A 26189-nucleotide genomic window follows, 5' to 3' on the forward strand; every position below is an offset into this window, starting at 1 on the left:
ATACTTACATTCCCATCTACAGTAAAACATTACAAATGAGATTTACTGTAAGTTATGATATCAAATCAGTCAACTTCAGTATCCAATAGATAAGTACAGTAATATCAAGCTAATTTAATGCAAGTGTAGGAGTCTCCACACAACAAGGCAATTGCTTTTTCTGGCTACCAGAAAGTACGGCTTTTTAAAAGTTCTTAGTCTGTACATCTGAGAGGAAAACTAAGATCCCATTTTATTTTTTCTCCTTTTCTTTCCTAGAAGTGCAATGGGAAAAGTCAGTGAGCTAGACTGATCATTCTGCAAGCTAAAATAAGGACATACAGAGAAGAGGAGAAAAAATTTGGGAGAAGCATTATACAGCATTTATGAAATTTCTGCAATAAAACTTGACAAATATTGATAAATTTAGATATTCATATCATTATTATTTGTAGCTTATTTAATAAACTGAAACACAAGCAGTGAAGTACTCTACTTCTGGTAGATATACAATCTGCAGTAGTCAGAGAAGAAATACTATTTCCTCAAATTACCATAATACATGGCTGACTAGTTTTAGGTTCAGTGGCCTGGTTTCTTCCAGCTCATCAAGCAAAGGTCTCAGATTTTAAACCTTATAAATGGTAGCCTGTTCCAGAACAAAATCTTAGAAAATTAACTGCAAACCCATTAGATACACCCATGAATAGAAGTCATCCATATTCAGTACTGTACCTTCCATGCTTTTGTAAGATGTATCTTTCAAAGTCTTAACCAAAGAATCCAAACGATAAGTTCTTACCCTTTTTCAACGCTTGCATGGACTGCAGAAACGATGCCTTCTAGGACTCCAAGTGGATCTTTCACTGAGGTAGAAGAATCGCCACCTCCACTATTAATGGAAGACACAGAATTCAATAATAAATGGTCCTTCGTATCCTATCTAAATCTGTCCAACTGTAAGCTATATATTCAACAATTCAATAATTGTGAGTTTTCCATTTCCCCTGCTTGATTATTACCTTTATTTTCATGTCAAAGTAATGTAAGCAGCCACAAAAGAGTGGGAAAGACAGATACTAAAGTACTTAAGAGAAACTTAAAAGAAAATGGAGAGTTAAAATTTAGCATTTCTAACCTCAGCAAAATATACCTATGTAATCTTGTTACCCTGAGGATCTCATCAATATTGACTAGAGAGACTGAAGGTTACACATAAATGTCCCCCCCCGCCACAATCTTGCTGTGCCATTATTGGTTTAAGCAAATCTGATCTGATGTCGAAAGAGTTCCATCTGCTGATCTAGCGGATTCTTTTCTCCTTCTGGGATTAATTTTCAGTCGGATCAGCCAGGTTCATGCTTAGCAGAACAACAAAAGGGAAAAGGAGGGGACACGGGGTCTAGAAGAGCTTTTGGGAAAGGGAAGGCCTCAGCCAGCCATGAAATGGCACCCACTATGCCTGTGTAGGAGTAGAAGAACGTCAGTCACAGCCCATCTGACATTCCAGGTGCACATTAATGTTCTTCTGCAGGTCAAAAGGTAGTAAACACAGGAAAAAACACCCTGGCAGAATGAAAGCTTCACCACTAATGCAATAAAAGTGACATTTTCTGCTATGATTCTCAGGAAAACAAACCAGAGATGCAACCGAGTTCTGAAAGAAGAGATTTCCCACTTACACTCCAATAAAGTACGCAGCATCTCTTTGTGGAAATCCTTTTAATGGCAATGATGCCTGGACTGAACATGAAGACCAACAGTCATGCCCATCTCAGGGCATAACCAATATAACTCTTAATGTTGCACTAAGAGCAGAATGAAAGACAAATAGTCCCAAAGGTAGTTTATTGAGGATGACTTAAAAACAGAGGTGCAGTGTATTTTCCTTACAGTTCATCAGCATATCAAAGCTGTTCTGCTACCAAAATGTCAGCTTCTTCCTAAACTTGTGAATTACAATCTCTTAATAAAAAATGTACAGATGTCCAGACTCCTGATTGTTACGTTAAAAGAAAAAATCTACCATGTAGCAGACTATAATGTGTAAAAATAACTGCAATGTTTCACACATCTGTTAAGAGTTATGAGAGGTTTATATATATATATATATTATATATATATATATAAATTTAACCATTTGTTACTTGAGTAAGATAATTATTTACTTTACTTTAAAAATGACTATATGTATGACCTTTCCAAACAGACCTGAGTTACTATAGCCCACTCATAAGTAGGAAGCTAACATCATCTCATTCTGCATTTCTGGTTTGTGCATTACTCAAAAATAGTGTTACACATATACAGTTATCATAGAAATGGCATCATCAATACCATCAAATGACAGCTAAATAACTTTCAGAAGAGTGAAAAGTTTAAATCTAGATAATGTCTCTAAACATCTTGAGAACATTTGGAAATAATCAAATTATAATTTATGCTTCAGAAATATCCAGGATTTCAGATTCCTTAGAGACATACTTTCTGTCCCAAAGATATTAGTTTATTTTCACACACACAAGGTGGGGAAAAGAAAAAAGAAAGAAAAAAAAAGCCACACACACAAACACAAGAAAACTGAAAAAAGTGAAAAGAATTCTTCTGATGTCCTATATATCACAGGCCAATATATTTCATACTAATGCAGGACCTGAATAATTTACTTAGGTCAAACATTTCAGTCTCAGAAAAATGTGCATTTTGCACAGGAAAGCAAATGCAATATGACAGAAATGTTCTGTAATAATAGAGAAGACTTCCTACTCTGTCTGTATCTCTTAAGTAATGAAAGGCAAAATCTTCCTTGGCAAAAAAAAAAAAAAAAAGAGGGAGAGAGCAAGCGAGCAAAAGCGAGCAACAGCGAGAGCGAGAAGACATTCTTTACTGCATCTAGTTATCAGAATGACCCTAATCATAGGAAAAAGACAACTGTCAGGCACTGGAGATGACCATCTCAGCCCTGGGGAGAACTGGCTCCCTTAACATCCCACCTTAAGCACTGGCCAGTTTCCAGTGGTTCAGGGAAAAGCAGCCTGGACTCCACATGTAGATGACACCAGTAGTGTGGAAGTGTGGAAATTGTAAAAAAACTAACATTATTAAAGTAACTATTTTACCAAGCAACTACATTCATAGGGAGATGATTTTAGATTTAAAAAAAGATTTAAAAAATGCAAGGAAGCTAAGAAAACTTAAGAAAGGTTCCAAGAGCAAAGACAAATACAAGCCACTTTGATAAAGGGTTGTCTATAGGCCAACTTTAATTTTCCTCTATCATTAGGCTTTTTGTGTTTTTTCATATAAATTTGTAATAAAAAGTCATCAATTAAAGACATTAATATTGTATTGTATAAGAGAACTAGAAGAATATCTATAAACCTTGCATGCTAACCAGAGGATGATGGTTGTCTGAAATAGAAAGGAAATAAGACTGTAGTTGGGGCACAGGACACGGACCACAGAAATGGAGAACTTATTAGCTCTGCTCACTCCAAATTATCTTTATTGTACATAAATACATTTCAGTATCAAAAGAAAATGACCAGCAAACCTTAGATTTTGGGTTTCTTTAGGTTTGGACAATGATTCTGAGTAATGCTAGGACTTGCTTTTCAAAAGCCCTTAGTATCTTCAATTAGAAATGAAAGTCTTTAGCTCCTACAGCAATGAGGCTTTGGGCACATTAAAAAAAAAACCAAACAAACAAAAACAAAAACAAAACAAAACCTCCACTCATCTCAAAGAAATATACATCCAAAAGTTAATGGTCATTTCTGAAAATGGAAACCACTCTGTTTCAGGTAATCCATCTATGAAGCCAGTTCTGGAGTACAGTGAATTTATTAACTTTTACAGAAAGATTTGAGTTTGTCATATGGAAGGTGCTACAGACAGACAAGCATTATTCTACCAACAAGGAGGGGAAAAAAAAGAATAAAAGAAAAAAAAAAGTGAACCTAAGGGGTAAACCAGTTATCCAGAACAAGAAAATATTTTAAAATAAACTAGAAATGAAATCTACTAATTGAAATGAAACAATGCTATTTCCTGAAATTAATGTACAGCTGAAAGCTACCAATTTTTTTTTAAAACTTGACATTGCCTATACTGCCTAAGAATGGTTAGGCAAACTAAAAAGAGATTACAGTTCACGTGACAAATTCTCTTGTGTCAAGTTTCCATAAAGATTGTTGCCTTGTTCTTTTCTTAATAATTAATGATGAAAAATAAACAGCTACTAACAGAAATAAATTAATGAAGAATTCTTTCACACAGATTATATGCTGTTTTATGCATGTTAAAAACAGCAGAACAGGACTCAGTGTTCACCTCTAAATTCCTAGGTATGAGTATGGTGTAATTACACTGATAAAGGCTTATTTTGATTTCAGTTCAGCTTCAGAAAAAGTGATGCATTTTTAAACAAGATGTTCCTCAACCACAGCAAAGAACTACAAAGAACGCTTGAAGGGACAATAAATTAAATTCATCCAAGTCTTTTAACTTAATTATGCTATTCATTGAAAATGCTTGATATCCTCTTATTTCTCCAGACTTATTTTCCTCTTTTTGTTTGAGTTTCCTCCGAATATCAGGAAACAGGAAAATCTTATATTGTTCGTATTATCATAGCAAGCTGAGGAAAAAGTCATAATGTCAGTCATTTCCATCAGAAATATTATGAAATTACATAATTTCTAAGTTGCTAAACTACCCTGTATGAACCCTGCTCAAATGAGATGGGACAGTGAAAAACCTGCTGTTTTAATTTTCTTTTTAAGTTAGCTCCTTAAAAATTAATACTGTATAACTGGTTCTACCTCCTTCTCCAAATAGAGGTCATTAAACAAGAATTCAGAATTTCACCAAACCTTTCTTGCCCACCACCAGGTGAGTACTTCCATAATTTCGTGAAACACTATGTCCATCTGTATACATAAGATAAGAAACGCAGGAGCTGTAAATGAAGACCATAATATCTTGAACAGATAAAACTGTCTTCTCTGACTACCTCGACTCCTAGGTAGGAAACCCTCATGTAGGATCCAAACTCTTCTTTATCACCCATGAATGTTCCTAAAAGTAATTTTACACATCATGGAAAGTCTCCAGTATAATCATGTAAGTGATCTTAGGAGAAAATGAAACTTGTGTAACTCTAATCAGGCTACTAATGTTACCAAAATCTTTTATTCTTCAAAAGTTCCAATTTTCTACTGAAGAGACAACTGAATTCTATCGATAGCAGCCGTTTCCATAAGGAAACTCAAGAAGCTACCGAATATAGCTTTTGTACGAAGCAGGCAGACAGGCTCTGCTGGGGAGATTCCCTACACACCAGTGCAAGAGCTTCCACTTTGAATTTTGCGCACCAGAACAAGAGCGCCAAGGAAGACAAAAACAGTTAACAAAGCTGGACAATACTGCTTTTGAATATAGGCACCTACAATTAGGCAAATAACTGTATTTTCCATTCAACGCTGTTTCCGAGAATGTCTGAGAGTTTTCAAGCTTTGAAACTATGCTATTGAAAATATGAAGCCAAGAAGAAATTTAAATAATCTTTTACAAAGGCAATACTATCTGGAATCTTCTTCTGTAAGAGTCAGTATATAATTAACAACAAGAGACATTTTACCGTATTTGAAGGCGGGTGTTGTAATTATGAAACTGAAACAAGGGACGCACATTTTGAATCATGGTGTTGCTAGGATCTGTGTTTAACTTTCAGGTAAATCACTGAGGATAACCTAAGTTTTCACATTCATACAGGCCTGTTTCATTTAGGGTTACAGTATCTTAATTAAATTCCCTGTCAACATACACAACGAAAATCCAAGGAAACTCCAGTTAAATGGAGGTATACCCCTACGGCTACTACTTTAAAAATGTTAATCCTCACCAAAAAAACCCCACAACAACAACAACAACAAAACCTTTCAAAAGTATTCAAAACTATTGTAAAATAACCACATTGTATAATATATCCAAGCTCCAATAAATAAACCTTTGAGTTTTCCTTTGAAATGTTACACTTTCATTGAATAGTAGTTCAGCATTCCAGGCACACAGGCAAGACTTTTTATTATATATTTTTCCATGAATGCAGAAATGGAAGTGTTACACAGAACACTTTGGTTAGTATGTTTTGATTTCTGCTATGCTCTAGATTGAATGCTAACATCTCGGTGCAGCACAGAGACACATCCAATTTCATTCATACTGATGATATCAATGCCAGCAGGCTAAAGCGATGCCAAGCAACAACCTTTCTTTCAAACATTTACTTTACTTTTTTTTTTTTTAAAAAAAGAGTGAAGTTACTTTATAATATTAACCCCTCACTGAATTTCATAATAGGGAGGATATGACATCAAGTATTTTCTATTCTATTTTATGCTAGATTCATGTTCTTTACTATTCTTCATACTCTTTACTATTCCATTAGACAGCTTTTCAATAGCTCATTAAGTAATGTAAATATTATCTACCCCAAGACTTTCCTCTCACCCTCTTCCAGACAGGGAAGTAAATGAAGTAGGGCATATTGTTTTACAACATCTTGTGTTGGTACATCAGTACGTATTTATAAGGAAAAACACCAGTCAGAGGAATGCACATCACATGCCAAATGAAAAGTGGCGAATTTCTGAGTATAACAGAAGCCTCCGACTAATTCCCCTTCCTTTGCCCCTCCCGTTACATCCACTGGAGAGAGATGTTTTCCCTTCTTTCAGTAAAGTGCTGCACAGGAGTTATTGATCATGGTCTTTGCCTGAGAACTTTAAATGAACTTTCCGGCCCCTAGCCTTGAGATGCATATAAAAAACTAATAATTCAATTCACAGAAAAATGGGATAAGAAGCAGAGTGGAAAGGAGAATTTTGATAGGTTTGTCATAGTCCTGTTAACGAGACTCACTATAGTTGAATTAACAGGATGGTGTGAGCTTCATATCAAGATGTATTGCACTGCTGTATTCCAGCCATGAACAGCAGGATAATGATCATCTAAAGCCAAATTATTGTTCTCCAGATGGACAAACTCAGTCAAGAAAGACAATGTTACACATGTTGCTATGTAAAAGCTCTATTATCATCTGAGATTCCATGAAAACTCTTGAACTGAGTTGACAGGAAAAATCAATTCCTGCCAAAGGAGGCTGCAAATATTTTGAAATACTTTCTTCTCTTCACCTGTGGCACTTCGCTCTGCTGTAATATACACATAAATGCTGAAGCACAGGTACACACGTAGACAATTCCGTTCTAGAATTGCTTCTGTATTTCTGGTTTGTGCATTCATGTCATCCTACTAACAATGTTTTTTCTGCATGCAGAAGAACCAGAGAAATTCTCAAAGTTCTGTGTTTCTAAACTGGTCTTAAAAGTGAAACAGAGTCTAATAGCCATATAATAGTGTAACACTTGTTGCTCTTGTCTCTTCAGAAGAGTTTTGAATAACTAAATTAAGTGAGAAATATCTGTTCATTTCTCATCAATGATAACAAACAGTCCATCTCCTTCCTCCTGCCTTCCCCCCTTCCAAAAAGAAAGAAAGAAAGAAACAAAAAACTCAAACATTTCTATGGTCACAGATCTGATGGGGTCCTATTTGGGATATTCAGTGCATCACAGGCCAGGAAAAGGGAATAGGTAACAATGCAACATCAAATCCAAGGGAGTTGCCTCAGATAAAAATAAATAAATAAATAAAAACAAATAAAATCTCTGCTGAACTAATTTCAGCTGAATTAATTTCAACTGACAGCAGAACGAAAACCAAAAGTGAACATTTTTATGCTGTTCTGAAGGAGAAAGAACACCACAGACAAAAGGATTCTTAACAGCTCATTGATAATCTGTCAACAATGATGGCAAAAGAACTTGGAGTCTTCCTCCTGGGAACAAAAATACTAGCAGTGATGTAAAATTCCTGAGCTTCATTCTCTGCTTGTTGTCTTAAAAATATCACAGCTCAGCTCTAGTCCAACCATAAGAGCCACATGGCCTGGACGTGTTCTCTGGCCAAGCTGTTATAACAGGGAACGTCAAGACTTGGCCACTCCCTTGTTCAATCACACTGAGGCATGGATGAGAACACAGCTAATTCCTCGGTAGCAAAGAGGACAAGTTATACAACTACAAATATTCAGGAACTTCCACATATCCCAAAGCTTGTTAAAGAACAGCAGCATCTTCACAGACTCCTTCAATCTCAACATATCACTATCAATGTACACTAGCCTCAAGGACTGTCATTTGAACTCCCAAACCACAACCCCTACCATTTCATTATCCTCATGAATATCTTAAGTTTCTTCACTGTGTTACATAAAAGGCAAGAAAAAGGCTGGACCTCGAAGGACATGCTAAAGTTTCATACCTATGTGGCAAAGGAATCTTGTAATCACCACAGCTACAAAAGCTGTAAAACTGCTTACCAAATCTTAAGAGCAGCTATTATGAGTGGCAAGCTGGGCTACAACTGATCATTAAACACAATGAAGGAAAAGAAACTTATCTCACAGAAAAGCTTATCAAAGAGCATGCTTGTTTTCTCTCAGTTGTGTCCATAAACCTATTTATTTAGGTATTTGTAATGGTTCTATATTCCCAGAGATCACTATATTCTCCCAAATACCAGACACTCTAAAATGTTTTCATCCTCAAATTTGTGAATCTAAGCCATGTTCTTTCTGGGCTAAAGGTCAATAAATACATATGCTGCTGATAACCAAAACAGCCAACATACTACTCAAAGCAGGAATCTTCCCTCCTTCCTTGCCAGGGACTCGAACTGACACTACTGAAGAAATTCACCATGATTACAGTGGTTTTAGACTGCTTCTGCCAAGTGTTAAAATTTAAATTCCTAAGCAATACTATAAGAAATACAATCAATTCAGTTCAAAGATCATTGTATTGGAGTTAACACAATTGACCTGACAGTCTACGCTCAGCTCTTTCAAACTGTCAATGAGATTTTAAGATGCTCAGCATCAGCTGTATTTCAGGCTGCTTTGCATTTCAAAGATGCAAGCTGTACTTCCTCCTGCAGGATTTGTTGCTGCTAGACATCTATTGCCCAAAATATTTGCATGATCTCTTTTCCTGCTCACTGCCTGTTCCTACCCAACAGCCATATCTTTTGACCCTCTGTTTTAGAGGGAAGAATTATGTGCAATTACATGTAAACACTCCAAAAATTCACAAGTGCGCGCACACACACATGTAACAATCATATTGTAAAGCCTAAAGCCAAGGTTTTTAACTAAAAGCACTGCCCAGTGAACAGAGTTCTGTGGCTTGTTTTGTTCAGACCGCATAGACTTCCTGAACTCAGAAAACTACAACAGTCATCTCTGAGTATGAAATTATAGGTCAGCAGGAGCACAAATAGTCCAAGAACTCCTTTTCTGTGATTCCCCAATTTTTTTGCAAAATCCAGAGATTCAAAACAGAGAACAAGTACCTACTATAAAAACAAAGAAAGATTCTTGGGCCTAATTATGGCATACTTACCTTAATGCGCATACAATTTCTTTAATAGCACATTGGACAATATCCTTGGGAGAAAGACCTAGATCTCCAACAGCCACTTCTAACAACTGTTGTATCATGTCCAGAGGCTGACCATCTATACACATAGCTACTGCCTGGTCATGGATTTTTTCTCTCTCCGACCTTGACAAATCATATAAATAGCCATACTTCTGTAGTATATCCTGTGAATAGACAGGTTTTGAACATGAGTCAGGATACTTTTTATTTATAGGTAGATATTGTTCAGTGTCTTTAATCCCACCAAGACTTAACATGTTACTAGGAAACAGGAAAGACTGACGGAAGTGAATTTTCAAAGACCAGGTCAACAAAAATAAAGCTATAAAACATTAATGAAATATGACAAAAGTTTGATTTCTATCATTACTACTTACGGTAACACTCAAAACAAGCATGTGATTAGTAATCAGGTTTTTGTAATAACACATAATATTCTTAAGGAAACTTCTGATTTATGTAAGAATTTTTCTGCAACAGCCTTCTACTTTCTTAAGTGTGCTTTATAATCCAAAAGTTAGTCATACAAACACTACTATTCATGGCTAACAAAGCTGCATTTGCAGAAGCTTTGCAAAATATCTTGTTAAATTGTGCAAAATTGGAGGCTATAATAAAATCTGAACCATTTTAATACTATCTGAACTCCTCGAAACTGTTAATTTGTTTAAAAACAAAAGGAGAAAATAATACTTCCTTGAAAAAATTATACCTTCATTCAATAGTAGTAGCTACTCAATGAATTAATTAGTCTCTATTCCTCTGGGACTGTTCAGGTAACATCAACATAGTTCAATAAAACTTTCCAGTACACTACTCACAGATTTATTTACTTTTTTTTTTTTGTATATTTATTTTTATTGTATATCACTACAGACTCTAAAAACTTCTATGCAAGAGCTTTCGGCTAAGCTTTTCTTGCAGCAATTTGTCCAGTGACAGTAAAAATAAGGAATCTTTTTTGACTAAATCTTTAGAAGTAAAAGATTTTGAACATGTTAATAGTTAAAGTCAGAATGTGTAACAAAGCCAAGTGAATCTCTAAAGACAGAACACTAAAGTTTCATAAATTTTATCAAATCTCTAATGAAACATGCAGAAACTTGGAACTGAAGTTTCCAAGGGAAAGGGACACCCAGGATACTGTTGTAAAATACTTAAACAGATATGTGAATGTAATTTATCATTACCTGTTTGCTGTTTTTCAAGTAAGTGATAAAACTATGACTGAGCGTTTCCAGATGAGCAAGAGATTGCTGCAAGTGATTCAGACTTTCTTCATAGGCCACAGATGCATTTTCAGCATCTTCCATGTCATTTTCAGAAGGTTTTTTTCTTGATTTCTCAGAAAGATGTTTGACTGCTTCAATAGCCTTCACAGTCACTTCTATCCTAGCTTCAACTGGCAGCTGAAAAAGATTAAAGAATATTTAACCATTATCATTATTTATACGATATCATTTGTATTACAGCAGTGCCTAAAGGTTACATGGTTCCATCATATTACAGTACAGCATAAAATTAATTTAAATATCATATGAAAGAAAGTCTGATATTTTAAAAAGCATCAGTTTTCCATACATATTTTTGCCTTTTGTCCTTTATCTTTTATTGATGTTGATTCTGGCTCATAATAAAATCTATAAAACTTATTTTCCATAATAATTTTCATTGCTTTTCTAGACCGTCATCTTACAATCTGTATTTTTTAGTTCTGCATTGAGAGATGTCTGGAGATCATTCTGGAAGATGAACTGGAAGTCCCAAAATGTGAAAATTAACTTAAGGCTAATTTTGTTAGGTTCAGATCACTGTTTACAATTTATCCATAAGACTATAACCACAGTAAAAAACAAATAATCAAACAAACAAAAATAACCCCAAACCCAACAAACAGTACGAGGTCTAAATTTGCATGTACTTATCTTGGGCCACTTGTACATTTACTGCAACTACTCTTACTTTCCAAGTGGGATGCCAGTACAGGCAACCTACACATAATGCTACTACAGCAATGAAGATTTCACAGCTTTTTTCAAGCTTTTGTCAATCTCCAAACAGAAGCATATGATTCCAGTTACTCATCATTTTATAAAGCTGCAGGCTACAAAATAGTGCTTATAACAGCCATACAAATTCCTTTCAGCTCATCCTATTTGAAGCACAAATTATACAAAACACCACTAGTAAATGATGTCGACCTTCACAACTAGAAGTATCCAGCCATTAGACTGAAACAAGAAATTCCACTTTTTCCACTAAGCTTATCATAGAGTCTGAATTTCCAGATACAGAACTGTACACCCTCTGAATGAAGTTTCCTCTTAACCCTCCAACTAGCATGAAGGGTCACTCTTGTGCTCAAGAATGGAATCTAGTGCTTCCGAATGGCATTAGGCAATAATTACAGATCTTCAAGCTTCCAAAACCCAAGAGTACTGAAGAAAAGCAATTTAGAGTGTTTGGAAAGGGATATAGGTGGAAACACTTTTTATACAGATGGTATTTGTAGCAAACTGCTGTGCTGTTAAGTCAGGAAAGACATTACTTCAACTAGGAGTCCAAAACAAAGTCTGATGACTTTAAAACCTCATGTATAATTTGTTAATTTAAAACTTTACTTCCAGTTTTAAGGATGCTTACTGACAATATACTTACTTTAAATATACTTTCTGACAATTACCACAGAAAGAGGAGAATTAAGACTACAATAGCATTCTTTATAAGAAAGTCAAATTGATATTTATGTCATGAATCAGACTACCTATCTGTAAAGCCACAGAAAACTTGATAAAAAATAGTTAATAAAAAGTTTTAAAGCATTTATGGTTATTTTTTTCTAAAAAGACGGTACATGAGTGAAACTGATTACTCCAGTTTTTTAGTGCTGTTGATCTGAACCACAGTAATGATCTATTGGACATTGTCGGGGGGGTGGGGGGAAGAGGAGGGGGAGAATTATTGCAAGAGCTATGAAATATTGTCAGCATTTACAGAGTAAATAGTAAGAGCATTTTATCATTCAGTTCCAAAATCAACTAAGTTCCATTCCCACCAAAAGCAATTAAGTACGATTTTGTTACTTGAGAACAAGATCTCAGTATCAGGTTTTACTATAAGCAGGGAAAAGGTGCAATCTTGATAATACAAGAAATTATGATGACCACAGATGGATTTTGTAAACCTAATAACATAAAAGACGAAACCAGTTACATATTTTGTTTCTTTCTCATTCTAGTGTACATTCTAATGTTCAAAAAGCAATTAAAAGGGATGGAAAAAGCAAACAATAGAAATGTTCCATCTAACTTATATCCTACAGAAATGTGTGAATATGCTGCATATTTAGAAGTCACAGTGCCATAAGCATATACAAATTAAATACACTACTTTTATTTTTGCATTCATATTTGTGTAATGATAAAATGAAGCTCTACCAACATATCATTTTCTGATTATTTCATTCCAAAACATGAATGGCTATCCTCCATATTTCTAGTCAGCTTCAGTAATGAAATTTGGTGTCAAACTCAGTAATAACAAATAGCTTTAGGGGCTAGTTTGATCCTTGTTTGCCTGTGGAAGACTGAAGTTTTCTTTTTAAGAAGATTTTACAGTTTAAAGAGACTTTTAATTCTATAGGCTATAATATGTAATGAAAAAACCCTAAAAATCTGTTTTGATTTCAAATCAAGTAACATCACATACAATTCTAGCTCAACAGATTTCACTCCTCAGGATAAGAACTCATCTCAAAAGGTCATTTCCTTCAGAAGATGTAAGCATTAAGAAAGGATTGTACAAGTAACATTCACTTGCAAATGAAGACCCTGACACTGCCACTCTTATTGCCAGTGATTAACATGCAACTTTGAGATGGAGCAAACAGCTCCCTTTTTTATGCAACAGGAACCTAGGATGCCAACAAAATAGGTTCAGTTCCCTTTTCTGCCACCAGATCCCAGCTTTGTATTTTCCACCACACAAATGTTTTGTAGGCACAAGCCAACCAGATGTACTAGAACTAAAAACAAATTACATTAGTTAATTTAGAAGTAGCTTAAACTGATATGGAGTAATAAAGCATATTTCCCAATTCCTATACTATTATTATTTCATTATTTTGCATTCATATGGAGATTGATGTAAAAGTTCTAACCTACGTAAGGAACCAGTTAAAGGAAAGACATTAGTGAAGCTTCCTATAATGAACTCTTGAAACAATTTTAATTAAAATAACCATATTAATGGCAAGGTAAGGAAATGCCTAAAAGTGCACTGATCTCAGAAAAAGAGGTACTTTCAATACCCATGAAGAACAGAATGTCATACAAGACAATCTGAATGAACTTGAGCACGCAAGTGATAAAAGAAGCAGAGTAATTCAAAAGCCAATATTTGAATCTAGTTGTGCTTTACAAGAGCATTATTACCAAATTCTTGTACATGTTCAGGCAATGCTATGCACTGTCTTTTTCCTTGGCATTTTACATGGTGTCAAGAAGTTGATGAGCAAGCCACGAGAAACTGAACATTACTTGGAGCTCCTTTTAAATGCAGCTTCTTACACAATTATTAAAAAGGGTATTAAAAGTCATTAAAACTGAAAGAGAAAATAACACAAGGTAGTATCCAGAATCATAACGGGATCTCACAACACACTCATTTGGTATGCGGTCAGAATGTGGACATCGTATCCCAACTTAAGAAAGAAGAAAATAGTCAAAAAGGCATTACCAACTCAGAGGCAATAGGAGTCAATGTTTCAATTAAAAACATCAAGCTGAAGGCAGAGTTCTTCCTTTGCACCAAAAGTTGAGAGAGAAGTAATAAGGAATGGAATTTTAAATTAAAAGAATATCATCAGCTATAGTTTGAATGGATGTGGCTGAGACTAGAAAAGGCTATGAAGAATAGCCTGCAATTTTTAAGGAACATTCCTTTCTCTCTGTAGAAGACCTGTCTGATTATACCACTGCTTTTTATTCTACTCTTGCAGCTGTAGTCTTCTCTTACTAATTAACATATTGTGCCCATCCTCATTTGTAATGTGTCCTCCATAACAAAAATGCAGTGAGAAAAGAACAATTATTTTCAGTTTGTTGGGGGTTTTGGGTTTTGTTTTAAATCACTGTGGTATTTATCTCTCTCTCTCTTTTTTTTTTTTTTTAAGATCATGTTTCTCAACAAAGATTAGGGCAATGACCTATGAGCTCTGAAACAGATGGTTCTTTGAAGACATAACAGGCTACTTAGCACAACCAACAAAGCAATGTCATCAACAAGATTAAAAAAACCCAAATTACCTAAAGCACTCCACACAGGTCACAAAGGAGAACAAACAGAAAACCATCAAAAAGATCAAAAATGTTGGTATGATCATTACTATAATTAGAGCTTTATGAAGTAAGCAGTATTTAAAAGCAAATACAGCTGCCAGAAAAGATGACAGGTTCAAAAATACATGCATAAATATTAGCAATAGCTCTACTGAATGATTAAAATATCCCAAATGGGAAAAATCTCTACTTTTCATATATTCAAGCAGTCTATACTTACCACTAAGCAGGGATATCATTTAGTCAGAAAAATGTGAAGAACAATTCAGAAATAAGAGCATTTCAGAGTAGATATACCACAAGCAAGAACCCTCTATTTACTTTTACTAAGCTGCGGTGGTCAAAGGATCAATGAAGTTTTTCAGTCTGTGAGGAGAGTAAAGAACTTACCACCTGTTTTGTTTATCACAGACACAACTGGAACACTGGAGAAAGCAGAGATTGATGCAATTAGAGACAGATGCTGATAACCAGATCAAAAGAAGAGTTATGAAAATAATGAAAGACCGGGGGGGGGGGGGGGGGCACGAAAGAACCGCAGAAACAGAAGACGACTTCGAGAGGTCAGTCCATTCAGTTTATTAAAATAAAGTTTAAGTGGCTTCTGCTAAATGCCTGAGTGTGAAATCAAACTTTGATAACTACCTCTTGAGTATAGCAGACAAAAAGTCCAGTAGCTGTAATTTCCAACTAGATAAATTCACATTAGCAAAAAGATATTTTAAAAAATAAACAGTGAAAAATTAGCCACTAAAACAATCAATGATTACACTAGACTCAGAGTCACACTTAAATCCCCCAGAATTAAAGAGTATTTCCTACAGATATGCTGTAGTTCAAAAAATTGTAAGTTTTAGGAAGCAGCCTGATCTGTCTGATTACATTAATAGTGTTCCTTTGTGCTCTGTGATTTTTAAATTCCCACCACAGGTATATCTCTGCTCACACAGTTCTTCCACAGTTTCCACCACCCAATGTCACCTTTTCTCTTAACTCTTAAGGTTGGGGAAAGGATTCTCTTCTGCCAGGTAGTAACTGATTTCTACTGACTGCAATAAACATGGGAGAAAAGAACCTGAGTTCTTACGTGAAATCACATGTGCACCAAACCTACACATTAGTCCTCCTTTGTATGAGGAACGTTAGTCGCCCTCTCGCCAGCGGGTTCCATTTCTCCAGTTCAGACGTTCTCTCAACTCCTCTGCCTGCTTTGCATTGCTCGTTCATCCACCTTTCCATTCAGTCACTGCTCTCTCAACTCACCATAAATCTTCTCTCCTCAAAGTTAATTATCCTTCAGTTTTTGCTGCTACCACTTTCCTCTCGGATGTTGATTTACCAGCAATGCAGAAGGAGCTATGATGAAATAGCAGCTACAGCATCCCCACACAACATAGAAATACAACCTATTTCTGTATGTGACTGTAAGAAAGATTCTGTAATAAATCAGACCTACAGATGGCCCTCTCTTCTTTCCCAATCTTGAATTTTTTTTCAATCTATGCTTCATACTATAATAATTGTGACATTACACATAAATGGGAGCTTCAAATGCTAAAACATGAGCTAATAATAATAATAATAATAATAATGCAAGTGGAAAGGGGTAGGTGAAGAAGAGGGCCCATTCAGTCAGAGCCCAGCATGTTCCTGTTCTTTGCAGCTTCTCATTTTTGGTGAGGAGAAAGTGAGCATTAAAACCCTGTGCCTCAATTCCCTTTCATACAATTAAGCATTCTGTTTCCAGGTTCTCCGTCACATCAACTGATATTCAAGCAGAAGGCAGCTTCCTGTTGTTTTGGGTGGCAGAATCTAGACTGTTACCTGCCTCTTCTTATTACTACTGATACACTGAAGCTATTCTGATGATGTCAGCTTCCCGAATTCCCTCATGGTTAAAAAAGCAATGGTACCCTAGAAGCTTAGCTAACGTAACCTACGTTGCTTTAACACACCAGAATACCTGCCCTAAGCTACCTACTTAGCCTGCTTCCCATTATCCCTCATTATTTCAGACTTTTCTCAATTGTTTCTTTACTCTCCCTGACCAAAAGGAGCTTCATGGTAATCACCATGTGTTTTGCAGTCCTCCATCTATACTGAATACCAATACGGAATTACGGAATTGTATATCTGTTACAGAAACGTGAAACTAGTATACTAACAGTTCCTGGCCATAAAACTGTGATGGGAGGAAAGCAATAAAATAGAGAATTGAAGATAAAAGAGTAGATGCAAGAGGTGATCATATGACTAGCATTGATTCAAAACAATAAAATTTTGTAGCTCAAAGCTAGAGGAAAGAGACCTCTGAGAAATAAGAGTCTTCAGGAACTACAACAATATATTTTCATTGTCTACTTCCACCTGAAAATTACTAATTGGATTCCAAGGCAAGACAAGCTGGCTAAACAGTTGTTTCATTCCCAAACTCAGTGAAGGGTATACACAAAATCAGCTGACTGGACCACTGACTTCAGACATTTCTGGAGTTTGTTTTATGACTCTGGGTTCTGGCCAAAACGCTGGCAGATTTCTGCCGCAAAGTTCTTCCTGGACACTAGCACAACACCCTTGCCATCAATAGCTCCCCCTTTTACTCCTACTCATTGTAAGAGACTAGAGAAGCAGTATTAGAATCCCAAATAGAAACAAATCAAACAAGCTTCAAAACACATATGCAGTGGAGTCTAGCCATCCTCTCCCTCCATCAAGTCATCAGGAGTAAGTGAGAAATATTCTTGAAATGCCTGAGGTACATAAACAGGAAGAGTTTCAAGTGGCTGCTACCAGCGGCCATACATGAAATGAAGCCAGTATTTCTTTCTCATTAGAGCAGAGTCATCCCCTGGCTATCTCAGTCCAGGATCAAGTTATACAACTAAGACCTCAGCATAAGTGTCAGTCTTTCCAGATAGGCATGAAACTGTCAGTAGGTTTATATGATATGACAGATCAATACATGATAAATGGGACAACAGTTCTGCTGAATAGGCTTTTGAGGCAGCTGTAGATACTAGTGATTAAGGGCAGTGACTGACCAAAGTATAAATTTGGAGGTGACAAAGCTGTTGTCATTTTCCCAGGGTTTCAAGGAAGAGCAAAAAATTTTTTAACCAGACAAATTCTAGTATAGAAACAAGTTAAACAGGTTCTAATAAATTTATTCTAATATTCTGGGAACACTAAAACAGAATCAAAGATGGAACAAATGACAACTCATTGAACAGGATGAATAAGCAACTTTGGAAAATAAGCACAATCCAGCATAAAGAAGATAAAGACAAAGAAAAATAATGGTTGGCCTTCCTCTTAATCATCTATTTTTTATTTCTGGCAAAGCTAGTGAAGACAACATCTCAAGACCTTGCAGTAAGGAAACATCTAAGAAATCTCTAATGCTCTTTTTTGCCTGGTAGTAAAAATACTAAACAAAGCACAGATAAAAAAAAGTTAAAAATATCTTTACATGCAGCCCTCACCGGGCAAAAAAACCCCTGCAGATCTGGTAGTATGTGCTAGGGCCATGAAGGCATGTTCTTTCAGTAACAGGCTTTGAACCAGATGGAAATTATGACAGAGTTTATCATTTATATTATTATACTGCCTAGAAACCATATGCACTGGCCCAGAACTCTTCTCTGCAGAATGTTCTATTCAGAATGCAAAAGTCTTGGGGTTAAACAGAAGCCTGGAGCACAACGAATTTTTAGGATTAGCACGAGTAAAATAAATAAATAAGAATAACTTGTTCTCTGCTGATCGAGAAAATAGTATTCGGGGTTCCATAAAAATCTCTCTTTCACAGAGCTACCTTCTCTAACTTACTTTTAAAAACAAATAAAAATCTTTTCTATAATAACTGCCATAGAAAGAAGAGATAGACAGAGGAAGATAGGTTGTAGACTAACACATTTATAAACTTAACAACCCCCCCAAATTCAAAACATGTAATAATTGCAGAGAATTTCTCCTTAGCACTATAGTCAATTGCATTTTACTTGAAGCCTGAAATTCTTCAAATATATCTGCTTACCTTTGTGACAGCTTTTGAAGAAAAGGTAATTTCATCCAGAAAAGTGATAACATCACCTGGATCAAGTCTATCAAAGTACTTTGAACATACATCATACGCATGTAGCCATTCAGCTATGGTTTCTGGTATTTTTTTAAGGAGATGGTGATCACCATTCCAGAAAAGTTTTGGTAACCAGACAGCATAAACAGAGCTTGGTGACAGCATACTGTCATCTTTTTTAGGAATTTTGGGAGCCAGTTTGGAAATAGATAAGATATTTTGACTTGTAAGGATGGGCTCCAGTATTCCTAGAGGGTTCTCATTTTCATCTATTAGCTTTTTGTAACTGAGACCTATGGACAGAAGGAGAAAGAACAAATAAAATAGAAGTTATTAGTTAAATACATTCATAGTCTCTTTACATTTCTGCGTAAAACAATCAGTACTAAAACAATATCTGCAAAACTAAAAAACATCTCATTCCACTTCTTTTTAGGGTGATGCATACTGACAGACTGTGGATGAAGACAGGGTTGTACATGTAGATAACAGAGGGATTTTATGCTGTCCTGATGCATATGAAATCTCGCAAGCTGTGGAACATATTTTACCTTTACCCTATTAATACACAGCCAAAGAAACAGATTCACAAAAGGACAAGAGTATATATGCATGCATGCTATTACTTTTTAATATAAAACTGATAAAACCTCGTGCACTCACTCACCTATTTGGATAAGTCTTCATTAATTAAAAACATGTATTCTGATCATACGACAACTATAACTTACTAAAATGCAAGAAACTAATCACAAATAAATTAAGTAAGGTCAATGAGAGACAGGACGTAGTTTCATTTACATGGATATCTATAGAATAAGAGAGTCATGTCACTTAGGTTTCTAAAGGGAAAGGACTCTTGAAAATTAGTCAATTCATTATAATAAGCACCTTATATAAGCAAATATAAAGTCTTAAATGCCTGCTTATCGACTAAAAGGAATAGCACTTAACCTTTTCAAAACACAACAACATATTTTTTTCCTGAGACTTCAGCATAATACTTCTAGCAACAACACTGCTTTATTCTCTTTGCAGTTGTCTGTAAGACAACTGACATCTTTTGCCAAATATCTTCATTCATATACTTAAGGGCTATAGCCATAGCCTAACATCCATAAACTGCGCTGCACTTTGAAGGAATATTAATTAAGGGTGCACCATGCAAAAGATTTATTTTTTGACAGTAGAGTGTTCAGGGCTTTGTTGCTGAGCAATATTTAAAAGTATCTTTGAAGACAAAAAGTAACTTCTTGATAGTTTTTCTTCTTTAATAATCACCATAGAACTTTAATGTTTTAACACACAAATGAGAATATTACCATGAAATGAAGAGCTATTCCTATTTTATGCATGGGCAATTGAGGCAAAAATAGCAGGTCAAGATTATCCTCTCATTCTGGATATTTAATCTGACAGAACCTGTACCTAGCTTCAGCAAGTGCTATACACCATACAGAATTTTATGTATTCAAAATATACCGACTTTAGTGGAAGGTGGAAGTGCTTTGCACTGATGCATGTCAGGTTTCCAAAAAATGACCATTTCCAAGAAATCGACTGGTTTTTTTGTTCCTGCAATACCTGATTTCATATGCACAATTTTTCTAAATTCTGCAATAAGCAAAGCTAGTGTCTGGATACACAGCAGGTTTCTGTACTGAGCAGCTAATTCATGCTCACATCATGTTTTCCAATGCAGTACAGATTTTTCTTAACTTCATTCTGAAACTGGATGAAGACTTATTCAGCTAGATTTCAAGATAGTACTACTATCTGACAGTAATAAGCAAACTGGAAATGGTGTTTAAAGTTTCAGAATACTTTCCAGCAGCTCACACTATCAGACAAAGCATGTAGTGTTTGTGATACATTGCATAATTAAGACTTTTGAAAAGTAAACTAAAATACAGAAAACACTTATGATAGCTAATGTACAACTTGCTATTTTAAAAATTATGCTCTAGGATGTTTGTGGTTTTTCTTTAAGGATTCATTTTTGTCCCTGTCAATAATTTTAACCTGCATCACTACCAGAAATACTTTTTAAAAATATTCTTTTTTGCTTGCTGTGATAGATTAACGTAATTTTCCAATAATAGAGAGAAAAGGAACTTATTCCTATAAAACATGACTAACCTACTGAATTACCAGCATTCACCTGATATGCTTAAAGAAAAAAGAAAAAAAACCTGGCATGTGTAAACAAGGAAAGTATAACCAAGTTAAGACATAACTGAAGAATTTTGATAAACAAATACAGCTATAAAGACAAAATAATAATAAAAAAAACTAGTAACTGTCCTACCTGGTGCAACTGCTTTGAAATTTTTCAGGAGCCAGATGTGAGTTTCAGGTTTAACAGCATGCTTCACAAACTCTGAACAACCACAGTTTTCAAGGAGTGTAAAATAATAAAGCAGCCGCTGGTGATCTCTACCTTCTATACTTGGAAAAACATACTTAACCATGTGCTCATATAAGGCTTCAGGATCAGTTTTCAAAGTCTCAAAGAGACCAAGACTTTGTGCTCGCTCTTCTATTTCTACTGTAGATAACCTATGTTTAAGAAAGAACACTGATTTTAAAGGCTTGGACATGCCATGAAATATAAAAGTTTATCAGCATACTTGGGAGACAGGACAATACTTTTTCTTTGCTTAAGCAATACAGCTCAACTGTATAAGTAATTTTTGCAGTAAACATTCATTCACAAATATTTAGATAGTTGTTTTTCTCCACAGACCTAAGTTAAGGAACTCTTGTACTTTGTGATCTTGCAATAGAGAATAAAAAGCTAAGCATACTTATCAGTACATAATTTTTCCTTGCAGAGAATAATAAGTTACTTGTGTTTATAGTCCAATTATAGTAATTAACTCAGATAAAAAGCTTCACTAAAGTTTCATATTTCAGTTACAGGAGCTATTTCTATAATACTTATATGACAGCTACTTTACAGTTTTGTGCAAAAAATGGCAATCCAATTGAACTTGAACATGGGAATTCCCAACACGGAGCACGCTTTCTGTTATTTTGGAAATATTTTATAAAATAGTCTTTGAATTGATTGGAAAAAATGTAATTATTACATAAGTTTAGCTTCTTCCATTACCTTTTTTGTCATAATATGAAAAAATATATACATGAATGTAAGTAGAGGCTGACTGCCTTCTACTCACAGAATCACAGAATGGTTGAGGTCGCCATCAGTTATCGGTCTTCAAACAGGGTCCCATGGTCGTAGAAACCAAAACCCTGTTGCCAACACCAGCGGCGCAGCCAGTCGTTAACATGGAAAGTCCGTCTCCTCCTCCTCTCATCCATCCCCCTCACTGGCAGGATTGAGGAGAAGATGACCTGGGCTCCCACACCCTTGACCACCATCCCCAGAGCTCTGAAATCCTGCTTGATGGTCTCCAGTTTGCCCTTGGTGTCATTGGCGCCCACATGGAAGAGCAGCAGCGGGTAATAGTCCGAAGCATGGACGAGCCTTGGCAGTCTTTCCGTGACGTCTCGCACGCAAGCCCCTGGCAGGCCACAAACCTCTCTAGACATGAGGTCAGGTCGGCAGATTGGTGCCTCCCTCCCCTGCAGCAGGGAGTCCCCCACAACAATCACCCACTGCTTCTTCCGGGCGTTCTGGCAAGGCACAGGGTCTGTTGTCCCAGGTACTTCCCTTGCAGCCATGTCCATCTCCTCCTCATCCTGGAGGGCACTAAACCTGTTCTGCAGCTGCAAGTCTTCAGGAGGAGTAGGAGCCTTTCTCCTCCCATGAGCAGTGACCACTTTCCAGCCTTCTTCTACGGTGTTATGATGTACCATTTCACACGGCACAGAGCCCTCCGGCAACTCCACTGCTGTGGGGGGTCGGGACTCCCAAAGCTGTACAGTCTCCAAGAACACCCTGTCTATCTCCTGCTCTGCTTCTCAGATGCTGCGCAGCCTGCTGACCTCCTCCCGTAACTCCCTTACCTGACGACACAGCTCGCCAACAGCAGCACACCTCCTGCAGGAGAGCTGGCTGCCAGCCCAGGCCTCCCGGAGAGGCCCCAAGCGCTCCTGGCAGCCTGAGACCTGTAGGTCTGCACCTACTGTCAGAGGGTCGGTCTGGGTCGCAGCCTCTGACACAGCAACTCCAACAGCCACTGGGGAACGCGCTGTGCGGTGTGTCACGACCATACTTGAGGAAGCGTACACCACAGGGAACAGAAACGAAGGTACCTTCATGCACCCTGCTGCGCAAACTGCTGCGTCTGTTCGCTGCCTCTGTTAGCTGCGCTCGCTGGTTTTGTGAAAAGATACCACCTAAGGTGGCACACAATCTGGGGAGAGTCAAGTTGATAACCATCCCTAGGTGAGTCTTTCCTGACTTATTTCTGCATATCTTAGATAAAATTTTCAGTTGGGAAATGTATAAACTACAGATGAGAGTTCCTTGGTGCACACCCACTTTTATCCCAGCTGAGGGAAAAAGCAGGAGAGATTCTGTTCAGCTGGCTTTTATGAAGTCAGCTGGATGTGTCTGAATTCATGCTGCGTTCGTTGTGAAAGGCTCAAGAAAAAGTCTTCCTGATGTAGTGAGACTGGCTGAGGCCAACACAGGATTCGCTGACATTTTCATAAGTTTTCATGGACGAAAATTTGAAAGACTTGATAAAGCCATCAAATTTGACATGCTAAGCATGAATAATAGTGCCAAAAAGATACTGGTGGGCAAGGGGCAATTTTCACTGCTCATATCTCTTGTAGTAACTTAGGCTACATCAGAGCAAGCGCAGGTGCTCATCTGCTACAAAAACCAGGATGTGATAGATTGGGAGAACTTCTAATTGGACAACAGGATTTTCTAGCATCTCTCAACCGCAAGTTAAAAGAAGGTTTCCTATACATACGTACTGGACATACGCCTACTTTTACAAACAACAGATCTTCTGAAGACAACACTGAAAAGCTGCATCTCAAACATATAGGTTTAGGTCACTGAGGCTGGTGTGTTGTCAACCTGGGAAGCTCACAAGGATTTGGATGAAAATACTGATAATATCCTTGTATGAGAAAGAAGGCTGAGAATCCCACAGTTCTGTCATTCACTATATACCCACAGTACATATAATCACTAAAAATTGAAACTTAGGAAAATAGCATAATGGGATTGAGAAACTCTAGTAATATACTTATTTCCTTTGCTATTATGTAGAAGAGATGGTAATAAACAGCAAAAGTCTGATCCTACTCCCATTGAAGAATGAAAGAATGAACTTTGTGAAGAGGATCAAGCTTTAAAAAACAAAACAAAACAAAAAAACTTGTTTTATACAAGTGCCATTATCCCCAGCTATAATTTATAGCTAAATAATTATAAATCATGTAACCTAAATCTAGCCCTTGCATCATTTCAATTAGCATGACATACATTTATGCATCTTCTGAAAAAGTGTTTTCTAAATTTTAGTTTCTGAATACTTATAAAGTTGCATGTGTTTGGCATTACCATTAGCTTTTGTTACCAAGAACTTTATATCACTTTATATCACCTTCCTGATGCTTTTCATTAATTTTCAAATCTGATCCTGTATCAGTGATATATGCACAAAGGAGAGTAAACAATGGACCCACTCATGAACTCCTGCTGGATTTACTTCTCCTTCTCTCAGAACACTCTCAGAACTGGGTCTTGAACTCTCCCTGAATATTGTCCTGCTCTCTAAAAGTATGTGAAGCATCAGGCACTATCCTGTCACTACATATTTTAACATAAAAAATAAAAATCCAAACACTACATTACATTTCAAGGGACTGTAAAAAATAAATAAATTAATTAATAGATAAAAATAAGAGATGTGTTTCTGTTTGGAAGAAAGCACTAAGCATTCAAAGCCATGGAAACCCGAACACTGCAAGAAAGTCCCAGGATACTTATAAGAACAAGATGCACAGGGACACTTGTAGGACTTCTATTCCTGCCTGTAACAGTGATTTTATGGCTGGCTACAACAGCATCACATTAAAAAGAGGAAAAAAAACCCAACAACCTATTGCAACACATGAAATATGAAAACAGAAACCAAATTCTGTACCCAATATACCGCTGTTTTCTCTTGGACTAGGATATATAAACATGTAACAGAACTATTAATTAATTTAAAGGAGAGAGAGAACTTACCCACTGTCAGTGAATAAAAATTCTAGATGGGTCATATAAACTTCCCAAAGTGGAACATTATATCGTTGAGCCAGAGAAACAGCAATCTTGTAGACATTTTCTTCAAGAGTTCTTTCAAAGAAAAGCCATGAATTAAAATGAGAAAAAGTTACAGTAAGCCCCTTAGACACAACATGAAAATAAATATTTACATTAGAAAAGTCATGATTTCTTATGAATCTTTCTCCCCCATAAGTCAAGAAGTTAGATTTAATTCTCTAGTTTTATTCATAGTTAAATAAAAATACATTAAAGAATATCTTCTTGCATTAGTTTATACTTAGTATTACATTTGAAAAAAAACCACACAAATCAAAATACAACAGAGATTTCCAAAGACAAGCATCTGATCCACACACAACCTATTCTCAATGAGAGTCAGGACCTGCCTACAGTTACATCCTAATAGATCTGTCAAGAACTCTTTTTATTGCTTTTTTCTTTAATTTATTTCATGTGAACAGTGCTGACCACATTGCATTAAGTTTCTTGGTTAAAAGTCGTGTGGGACTAAGAAAAAAGCCATACTTATCATAAACCATTACAAAAAACAATTTTAGCTGTCAGTAAACTAGTTTACAAAATATTAACACCACTATTCTATAAACTCAAGTTAAAAAGAGTTTTATCATATTATATTTAACATCTTCCTTAGATTCTTCACATTCTTTCTGCAACATTATGGAAAAGATGACTTTGCAGAGCAACAATAGCTTGTAGTACTACATTATCTATACCATCATCATAGACCATGTATGGCAACAAAAGAAGGAAGAAAAAGGTACTGTGCCAGCACATTTTTATATACTTCTTGTACGTTCTTGTGCCCGGAATGGTGCAAAAAAAAAAAAAGAGGAACAATTTTTGTGGATGGTTCTTGCCCCTTGTTCTCCCCCCCCCCCAAAAAAAAAAAAAGAAAAAAAAGAGAGTATCTGAAAACATGCTTGTGCAATAGCACTCAGTGGGGTTTTTGATGGCTATCTCCAAGCTCACAGAAATCTGGTAACTTGGGCTCATCGTTG

At 36.2% G+C, this 26189-nt stretch overlaps 1 protein-coding gene across 1 annotated transcript in view; it reads right to left on the reverse strand.

The window, feature by feature from the left end:
• NBAS (NBAS subunit of NRZ tethering complex) overlaps positions 1-26189 on the reverse strand; it is a 193926-nt gene that overhangs the window by 51401 nt on the left and 116336 nt on the right. Inside the window, 6 exon segments of the mRNA XM_067294611.1 lie at positions 782-871; positions 9507-9709; positions 10736-10954; positions 18921-19255; positions 21271-21521; positions 25129-25239. Of these exon segments, the coding sequence (XP_067150712.1) occupies positions 782-871; positions 9507-9709; positions 10736-10954; positions 18921-19255; positions 21271-21521; positions 25129-25239 (1209 nt within the window).

Source organism: Apteryx mantelli, chromosome 3, assembly GCF_036417845.1.
Source record: "Apteryx mantelli isolate bAptMan1 chromosome 3, bAptMan1.hap1, whole genome shotgun sequence".
Classification (NCBI taxonomy): domain Eukaryota; kingdom Metazoa; phylum Chordata; class Aves; order Apterygiformes; family Apterygidae; genus Apteryx; species Apteryx mantelli.